Source organism: Sinocyclocheilus anshuiensis, unplaced genomic scaffold (assembly GCF_001515605.1).
Source record: "Sinocyclocheilus anshuiensis isolate Anshui unplaced genomic scaffold, SAMN03320099.WGS_v1.1 scaffold1287, whole genome shotgun sequence".
NCBI classification, from domain to species: Eukaryota; Metazoa; Chordata; class Actinopteri; order Cypriniformes; family Cyprinidae; genus Sinocyclocheilus; species Sinocyclocheilus anshuiensis.
Window position 1 is genome coordinate 585,381 of NW_015539958.1, and position 10,140 is coordinate 595,520.

The following is a 10,140-nucleotide window of genomic DNA, read 5'->3' on the forward strand; positions in this document are numbered from 1 at the left end:
TGAACCTAGGAGAGGAGGTAATTCTGACTTTGCTATGACAATCTGGCACTTCTGAATCAGCTACTGTTTTGTTATTAGTTTAAGTATTTGCTATTGACTGTTCAAATGCGGAGTTTTGCGCATCGTGTGTGTGTGTGTGTGTGTGAGAGAGAGAGAGAGAGGGACAGCGTCACATCACAGTAGAGTCAGCTGTCTTAACCGCGGCTTGTGTACTGCATCATTACTGTGTCTGTTCCCCTTTCGGGCTTGAACTGATGGTAAAACTAATGACATTATTTACGGTCTTTACATTTATTTTGAAAGATGAAGCTCGCGATTATGGTAAGGGGCGTTACATTTCCGACATGTTCAGAGCAGAGGAAGAATAAGAAACAAATATGCATCGTCATGATCTGGCCATTCAGAGGTTATTTGAAGTGAAGTGACGTGACATGTGGCCAAGTATGGTGACCCACACTCAGAATTTGTGCTCTGCATTTAACCCATCCAAGTGCACACACACAGCAGTGAACACACACCCGGAGCAGTGGGCAGCCATATTGCTGCGGCACCCGGGGAGCAGTTGGAGGTTCGGTTCTTGCTCAAGGGTCTCACCTCAGTCGTGGTATTGAGGGTGGAAGAGAGTGCTGGTTATTCACTCCCTTCACCGACAATTGACCATCACAATTGTGACATTTGCACAGACAAGCACACTAAAACGGTTTAGAAAATGTAGATTTTAGAACACATTAAAATGACGCAGACACAGAAAGTGTGCGGTAGCGGAGAATAAAAAAGACCATGCAAGTTTTTAATCCCTTCAACTCCAAACTTTGTGCTGAGTCAGGTGCCATGGTCACATGTTTGTAGCTCACATTAATTTCTCCACAGCCACTAGCATTGCGATCTTTGACCTGCTCACTGACGACAGGATGATGGCATTGAAGGAAAACATGTAGAAGGACAAAAAAAAGTGCTGAGGATTTCCTTATTGCCAGCCTTGTGTAAGCATGTGGTATCCTGCCTGTACCAAATGTCACTCCCAGCACTTTTCTTTCCTCGTGCCTGACTTTATTCTAAAATGGATCTCTTTCTAGTGAAAATCTAACACACTTAAAGATTCCTGAGACACTGACGACTTAAAAACTGAGGGACACACTAGCACACACACTCAGGAAATCCCATTGTTGACTGTTTCCCGTTCCTTCTGGTCGCCGAACTCCTTCCTCTTTGCTCTCTATGTCCATGTAATTAATTAAAACAGTGTATAGCATAAATCTATTAAAATGTAAAAATGAATACCATTTCAAGCTGTTCGCAGCATACACACGTTTGGTTATGAGATCAGATGTGTGCACATGCATAACTGCGTGTCTGTTTTATACTGCAGTATAACTCATGTGGTAGTCATGTGATTAGCGAGTAAGAACCAGCTTGTCTGCTTTTGACCGAGCCCAGCCCTCTCACCACATATCAACACAACCTCATATATGTAGACGGTATGCTCTTTATTGAGTGTGCTCTCACTACCACTAATGTGTTGCGTTATAAGATATGATCCTGTAGCCAATCTTTTAAAGGAGATAATCTAGTTTTTTATGGAATATTTTCACTGAAGATTAACTTTAAAAGAAAAAATGTTAGATCATCTAAATGTAAAAATAGGCAGAAATGAGCATCAGAATTAAATAGCCAATATCAATCAATACTGATAACTGATAACCGATTAGGTACCAATATACTGTGCATCCCTAACATTTTTTCATGTCTGCTATCTTTCACGTCACAGTTCAAGATGGAGTTTAGGGCCTGTGTGCATTCTTGTGATGCAAATTCATATTCAAAAGTGTGAGGAAATTCATCCATCTATAGAAAGTATAAGCTTGGACATAAACACACTCCGGCTAACCTCCAATGGTGCTCTCCTGATACTCGTGGAACTGGCCTTTAACAAAACGCAACACCAGGCTGGACTTGCCCACGGCAGACTCTCCCAGCAAGACCAGTTTGAACTGGCATATTTTGTTCCCGACGGGGGCGGCACCATTGGTCCGCGCTGGTCCACCTCGCCCCGCCATGCCAACAGGCCGGACAACAGGAGAGGAGAGGGCTGACTGGATCTGAGAGGGGTCCTCGCTGGATATGACAGGGGTCCTGAACCAGGATCAATGGAGCTCAGGGGAGGATGGGTTTAAGAGAGAGAGAGAATCAGGGTGAGAAAGGGAGATAAAGATGGAGAGATGGCCCCTACTGGATGAACAATCCTAGAGAAAAAAGGAGAAAGGAAGTTGATCAACAAAACACATAAACGACAAGATATAAATGGCCATATAATAAAACACTGGAGTGTGACGCTCTCGAGTTGAGTGAACGGAAAAGGACTGACTCATTACAGGTCGTTAACAGCTATCACACCATTCCAGCACACTAACCATTAACCAGCCACCCCATAATGCTCCAATAAACCTCACCGTAACAAAACAGTCCCCTTTACAGATTCCACCCACGCTGTGCTGCAATTACAGTTAAAAGCATCAATACAAAAACACACAAAGTAAATATCAGAGTGTCATGTCACACATACACTAACCTAGTTCCTAGGTTACACTAACACTAATCAGTTGTCGAAAATAATCTGCACCATATCAAATGATAAGTTGCTGAAAACAGGTCAGAACCTGTTTGTTTTTGTTTTGTTTTTTTGATGTGTATATTTGTTATTCTGAGCATACCACAAACCCACATTCAGCTCAGCTTGGGGCAAAACAAATCATGGACAACAGACTGTGGCATCACACTTTCTTTAGGCTTTCAGATTGATAAATACAATAGCAGCATGGGAAGACATATTTACGACTCCTAAAACATTCGTTTTTTTGCAAACTGGGTTTCAGTGTTACTTTTGTTTATTAGAAAAGTTCCATGGATCCTCTGAAGCCAAATACAGACAGCAGAGCTAAAGTAGACCACTAAAGCAACTGAGAGAATAAAAATGAGTGAAAATGAGTGGGATTATTATAAAAGAGAGAGATACAGAAACAAGAAATAACAGTAACTCTGAGGTCATTATTTGAGCTTGTTAAAAACAGAGCCAGATTTTCTTTCTGCTGTAGGTACGGTAATGGGCAGCGGGAGTCAAGAGAAGATAGAAGTCAATAACCGGATGGGCAGACCTTCATCCACTGTAGGAGAATATTCAGGTAGGCCATCAGAGGTGGTAACATGAACAACATTTTTCCATTTTAGCAACATTAAAGGGGTCATATGATGCGATTTCAAGTTTTCCTTTCTCTTTGGAGTGTTACAAGCTCTTGGTGCATTAAGAAGGTCTGTAAAGTTGCAAAGACTAAAGTCTCAAATCCAAAGAGATATTCTTTATAAAAGTTAAGAGTCAACCACGCCTAAGTGATTATGGAGAGTGAGATGTCGCTGCCAGCATCAGGGCTTGAGGTTCAGCCTAATCCAAAGCATGTGGTTTAGAATCCCTCTCACACACACACTTCTGCGAAGTACACCTTCTCATGCCATTCAACATGCCTTGATGGAGAAAGTGGTACAACCCAAATAGGAACAAACAACAACAAAAAAGCTCACCAAAACTTGTTTTGGTGACACCAGAACTTCGTTACACAGCAAAACATTGATTAAATAGACAGTCTGAATATTGTTTATCGTGCTCAATATTTGAAAGTTTTTTTTTTAGTTTTTTTTTAAATTAGAGAAACACTCATCAGAACTGACATATAAACGCTATTTTTTTCTTCTTGTGAGTGACAGGTGTAGAAGGGGCAATCACACAGAATGTGGTTTTGCTCTTAAAAACACAAGACATATAATAGTACGTAATAGTAAATGCAGAGCCGCAGCAATGATGAATGGTCTCAAGTATGAGATGCACAATGGTCAGACGTCCATCTAGTGCATGTTTATGTATTGTAAACAAACAAAAACAGCACAGCATACCGTAAACAGCTCTGACAGAGCTTCATGATCGGCCAAAAAAGCGTGTTCAGACCTTGTACATGCTCATACTGGCAATCCTATTCTTTGTTGGTAATGTTACAACTTCTCATAGCTGAAAATTGCCAGAGCAGCTGATTTACTTTCGAAAATTGACCTTTTGAAAAGGTCCTGTTATCTCTAAATTATTAAAAAAATGATTTGTTGACTAGGACAGAGACCATTTAACAAGATTATCACTTTATTATCCCACCTGTGGGATGCTTGGCACTATTTTTTGTTGTTGTCCTTTTTCTCCATCAAATCTTTTAGTAATCATCATAAATCATATATCATTTGAAAGCTTAGAAGCCCAAGATTCATCCTGTGAAAACCCTTTTGAAATCGGACATTGCGTTACCATGGAAATGGCACTTTAAAATCTTTTGGCGGTCTCCTCCCCCTTAGTGGGCAGTGTCAAGTGTCATATTACAAAATTCATTACAGTCTTTTAGAATCAAACCTTTTTATAATCTTGACAAAAAACATATAATTGGAAAGGTTTGAGTCTCAGGATTCCATATTTGGTGGTTATTTTGAGATAGAAGTAATATTGACAGAGAAATCTAGACATTTGTGACAGAAAAATGCATTAAAAAAATTCAATGGAGTTTGGATGGCACCCGGTGGCTGTTTGTGGTATAACGCCCTAAATAAAATCTCACAGGAACCTCCATTTTTTTCATATCAACTTCAAATTTGGAACATAACTTATTTAGACATAAGGCTTTAATTTTATACCAATTTTAGAGTAAAACCTGTTATGTCAAATATTTAATATATAAAATAAAATAAGATTAATATACTGCATTTTCTTTACAGTAAATTTAAACTACCATAACTTTTTGATACTTTAATTTTTTGAACACATTCCACTTTTGCGATAATCTGCTGATTTTCTTCTTTGAAAAGAGACCAACCTTATGTCTGTATTCCAAAGTATTCATAAATTACAACAATTTAAGTTTGGATAGTGCACCTGCGTGCCTATTTTAAAAAAATGGGGGGTGACAGTTACGGGGTTAATGACTTTAAGAAACCTCATGGCCAATTAAATGCCTTAAAAAAATAAATGAAATAACTATCACCAGCAAAAGCACCTGGAATATATCACTCATGCAATTGCCTAAATCAGACTAGAGAATAATTCTCACAATACGAAGGATCAAACTATAGAAATAATTGCACCAGAGAAGGAGTGGGTAAACAGAGAGCATGTTTATGTGACCAAATACCAGATAAAGACATGAAATTCCACAGAGCGCTGTAATTTCCCGGCATCGTATTTTAATCGGCTACTATCAGAACTAGAACCACCTGATTCACTTCCTGTCATCTTTTCAGTAAGGACGCCTAACCAAAAGATACACACAGGTTGTGGCACCTGTGCGTACATGTGTCGACCTGAAAAGCAGTCACCAGCATTCCAATGAATATGGCTCACTTCCTTTTCATGTGAAATTGCATCATACCTGCTGAGTTGGCCACTCAAGATGGCGGCGCGTTCACACACTGCGGCTTCTCTCTCTCCCGACAGAAAGGTGTTTTCGTGTTTTTTGTCTTGTGAGTCGCAGTGTTTTTGTACGTATTCCAATAAAGCAGACTTGACTTGACTTGACTTGAATTTACAGTACTGTGGTAAACCCAACAAGGACTGCAATGATACTGTCCCTCCCCCATCAAACAGTTCACTGACCCTCTCAGATCGCAACAGTGTGGAAATTAGGGATGCACCGATACGATACTGGTACTCGTACTCGTTAAAATGTCCCGATACCAAACGCCGATACCACACAGCATGTGATAAGCGCCATATTCAAACAAAGATTGATTGTATCTATTTGATAAATGAAGTTAACCAACTAACATTATACATACTATTTTGGTTTCTGTACCCAATATTTAAAAAATTTACAAATGCAATAAAAATATTGGTATCGGTACTCGGTATCGGCAATTTCCAAAAATAAAAGTATTGGTATCGGGCGAGTACAGGAAAAAGTGGTATCGGTGCATCCCTAGTGGAAATAGGAAATGCTTTCCAGGAAACTGACCAGCTGGAAGGAAATCGCATGCACCACCAACATAGGACCGCAAGCAGCCTGATCATTAAGCACATGTCTGATAGGGTGTGTTAGAGAGGACTGTCTATATCTACTGTAAGAAGTGCAGAGCAAACACACAGATAACAACACACCCACACCCTGCCCAACGACTGTTTGGAAGTGCAAACTGCTGCACTCAACAGCTTTATTCATTAATAATAAAACTTAACAGAGGCTATAATATGCATCTTACAATAAAAACGCTGAACACTCCATCAGACAATGGCTTTTTCCATCTCTCAGTCTGTTTGTGCAGGCATGTAATCTAGCTTCAGCATCAGTTCAAACATTTCATCTTCAGACATATTAGGTGGTTTGTGTTTCCTACATAAACACATTTACACATATCCAAACTAGGGATGCACCGATACCACTTTTTCCAGTACTCGCCCGATACTGATACTTTTATTTTTGGTACTTGCCGATACCGAGTACCGATACCAATATTTTTATTGCATTTGTAAATTTTTTAAATATTGGTTACAGAAACCAAAAGAGTATGTATAATGTTAGTTGGTTAACTTCATTTATCAAACAGATACAGCCAAACCTAAATTTAATCAGACACTAGTGGTGGGCGGTATGACCAAAAATTAATATCACGGTATTTTTCAAAATTATACCGGTTTCACGGTATATTACGGTATTTATTTTATTTCCATGCATAACTGGGTGTAAACCACATTTTCTACTGATTGAGAGAGGAAATAGGCTACTGCAGTAGATTGACTTAGAATGCCCTATTTTACTACGACATCTTCCAACTGAATCATAGCTAAGGTTTGTCCAAAAAAGTCGCTAGGTTTGTCAGTATATATATTCTATGAGAAAAAGCCGCTAAAAGCGTCTGAAAGTTGCTAAATCTAGCGCTGAAGTCGCGCTCGTGTGTGTGAGACGCGGGAGCTGATGGCAGCGGGCGGTGTTTTGTGTGCGGTCGCACTGGCGCGACCACCGCATTGTTTAACTCATAAGCGCTGCCATATCTGTTGCATATGTGAAACATCAAACAGCAAACGAAACTGAAAGCATAACGAAACCGCACTACTCGTTTGAACCGTGCAGCACTTATAGAGTGTAGAGCCTGGTTTATACTCACGGTGTCAGCACGAACGCGAAGGTGCGTGCAGCAAAGATTATGCGAATATTGAGGAAAGGATGGATGGTTTTCATGCCAAAGTAAAGTAAAAGACCGCTTCTTAAACCAAAGTTGAACATGTTGGTATTCTTGTGGGGGGAAAAAAACCATGCAAGCACTGTCACCGACAGCAAGTTTAGTTTTACTTTTCTTATTGTTTTCATTTTGAAAAGCTTGTTATCTTTGCTGTTTACCTCACGTTATGCTATTAAAGCTCTCTTTTTTATTTATTTGATTATATACCGATATTAGTCGGTATATAATACAGAATAGAAAGTTAGTCGCAAACGAGCGACCAGTGGGAAGAATGAGTCTGAAGCCCTGAAACATAAAACTTTGAAAAGTTTCTAATGTATATCTAATGTAATAAAAAAAATGTTTTATTACATTAGATATTGGACATTTACATTAGATATTTGAACATGCTATTAGATAAACTGTTGTCAGTCATGTTGTCATTTAAAATCCGGACATCATTGGCAATGTTATTGTTTTAGTTATGCAAACAAAAACTCATTTTATTTGTTGTTTATTGATTTTAAATGTAAAACTTGGTGAAATGATTTGTGTGTCAGTACTACTTGAACATTTCCAGCACATTTTAACAATACCATGATAATACTGAGAACCGTGATAATTTTGGTCACTATAATCGTGATAAGAAATTTTCATACCGTTACATCCCTACTCACTTCATAATGTCAGTCGAGTGTTTGAAATAAATCCTTCTGTGAGATGATGTGGCTTCTTACACAGAATAAGGCACGCAACATATTTCATAGTATTTAAGCAGTGATAAAGGCATTGCATTATAAATATACTTTATTTTAATGAAAATTATAATAATAAGAAGAAGAACTCAGATAAACCGTATATTGCCGTAGTCGTGTGTTTATTAGTCACGTTGAATCAATGAAAGCAGTTGAATCTTCTGTTTATTCAGCTGCAGCGATAGGCATTTTCTGGGTTTCTTCTGCGAGGCATATTTGGAGTTTCAGCGCGAGAGCGCCCTCTGGCCTTCGGATGGAGATTTACTGCTGATCACAGAACCGTGCTTCACTGAAAGATACGCATGACAATCGCAGCTTCTGTCGAATCGCGATATCGATTCCATTTTCGATTTATCGTGCAGCCCTAATGTGTGTGCTAAGTGAGTGAACATCAAAGATCACACAACAGAATTGCGCGCGCTCTCGCTCTCTCTCTCCCTACCGTTAAGTAACTTGTGCATTGTTTTACTTACTTGTATTTGACGTATCCGACCGAACTACAAACTTTCCAGTGATGTCTGTGAGAAAGGTATATTCATTCGACAAGCTCGCGCATCTGCGCCGCCGCGCGCTCAATCCACTCAGCGTGCTTTGCTTATCAGCTCCCGCACATCAGCTATACACTCAATACTGAATGTTTAACATTATATTCATTGCATACATATACTTCGTAGACATCCTTAATCTCTAATAACTGCATTCTGCTGTCTGTTGTTCTGTTGTTGGTGTTTCATTGTCTGAATATGGCACTTAACACATGCAGTGTGGTATCGGCGTTTGGTACCGGGGCATTTTAACGAGTACGAGTACAGGAGCTCAGTATCGGTATCAGTGCATCCCTAATCCAAACATTCCTCTATGTGTCTGGTCTTCACCAAGACCTAAAGACTAAAAGCTGATTTGGCCACTGGCAAGCAGACGAGTATTATTTTAGTATTATTGATATATTATGACAGTAATTATTAATATTTTAAAATTAACTTTTATTATTTTATATTTTAATTTTAGTTTAAGTATGAGTAATATTGTTTTGTACTTTTGTCATTTTTATTATTATTTTTTAAATATTTCTGTTTAATTTAATTTCTTTCATTTCAGTTTTAGTTTAAGTAATTTTAGTATTTCAACTTATTAGGGGTGACCGATACGTGTTTTTCAGGACCGATGCCGATTATTAAAGATCAAGTAGACCGATAACCGATATTTTGAACTTGAACTTTTATTTTGACGGGTTGCCGTGAATACCTTTACATTTCTGTGTGTATATGATATGAGGATAGTTTTACTCAAATGAAACGGTCAAATGCTCATGTAGTGACTCTCAGAGAAGTCCTGGAGATGTTGTTCATGTATTTATGTCCTCATTTAGTGAGACGGCAGACCACCGCAAGCTTCACGCGCGCTTCAGTACAAGTAACTGTTAGTAAACAAAACTGCGCGTCTGCGCCATTCATTAACACAGAGACACGCAGAATTCATATTTAAATAGTCGTTTTGTGGCTTAATATTTACAAATACTAGTGGGAGGGGGAGTGCGCGCACGTGTGTGTGTGTGTGTGTGCGCACGCATCGGGGCAGAACTCCGCTGTGCGTGATGCAGAGAGCGCAACCATAACGTAGAGACCGAAATGACATGGCGTCGTGTAAATAAGATAAATAACATACGGCTATTTAGTTTGCTTAATAAAAGAACAAGGTATAGACCTGTTCTATCGGAAAGGTAACTTTAAATGACTTCTGTTGTGATCTGGCGCTATAGAGAAAATATAATTAAATAAAATTAACTTGACCTTTAAGTGGGACGGCCCCCTAATGTCAGGGGAAACACAGAGACACGGGGAGATATAAATAGAAATTTTTTTTTTTTTGATCCACTTCAAATGTTGACTACTGTATATATCAAAAATTAAGAACAGTAATATTTTGAAATATGATTACAATTTAAAATAACTGTTTTGAATTTAAATTTTCAGCATCATTACTCCAGCAACTTCGCTGTCGATCGCCATATCGGCTTTCACCATGGACGAAGCGGAGTCGTCACATGTGGTTGCCACAGGCATCACAATATGGTAAGGGACGTAACATTTCCGTCACACACTTGAGGAATTCGGCCAATCACAACGCACTGGATAGCTGGCCAATCAGAGCA

At 39.0% G+C, this 10,140-nt stretch overlaps 1 protein-coding gene across 1 annotated transcript in view; it reads right to left on the reverse strand.

Annotated features, from left to right (window-relative positions):
* Positions 1–10,140, reverse strand: part of LOC107687010 (ras-related protein Rab-5C-like) — a 19,583-nt gene that overhangs the window by 6,123 nt on the left and 3,320 nt on the right. Inside the window, exon 2 of the mRNA XM_016484150.1 lies at positions 1,889–2,243. Coding sequence (XP_016339636.1) covers positions 1,889–2,057 — 169 coding nt within the window. The 5' untranslated portion in view covers positions 2,058–2,243. The remainder of the gene's footprint in view (positions 1–1,888; positions 2,244–10,140) is intronic.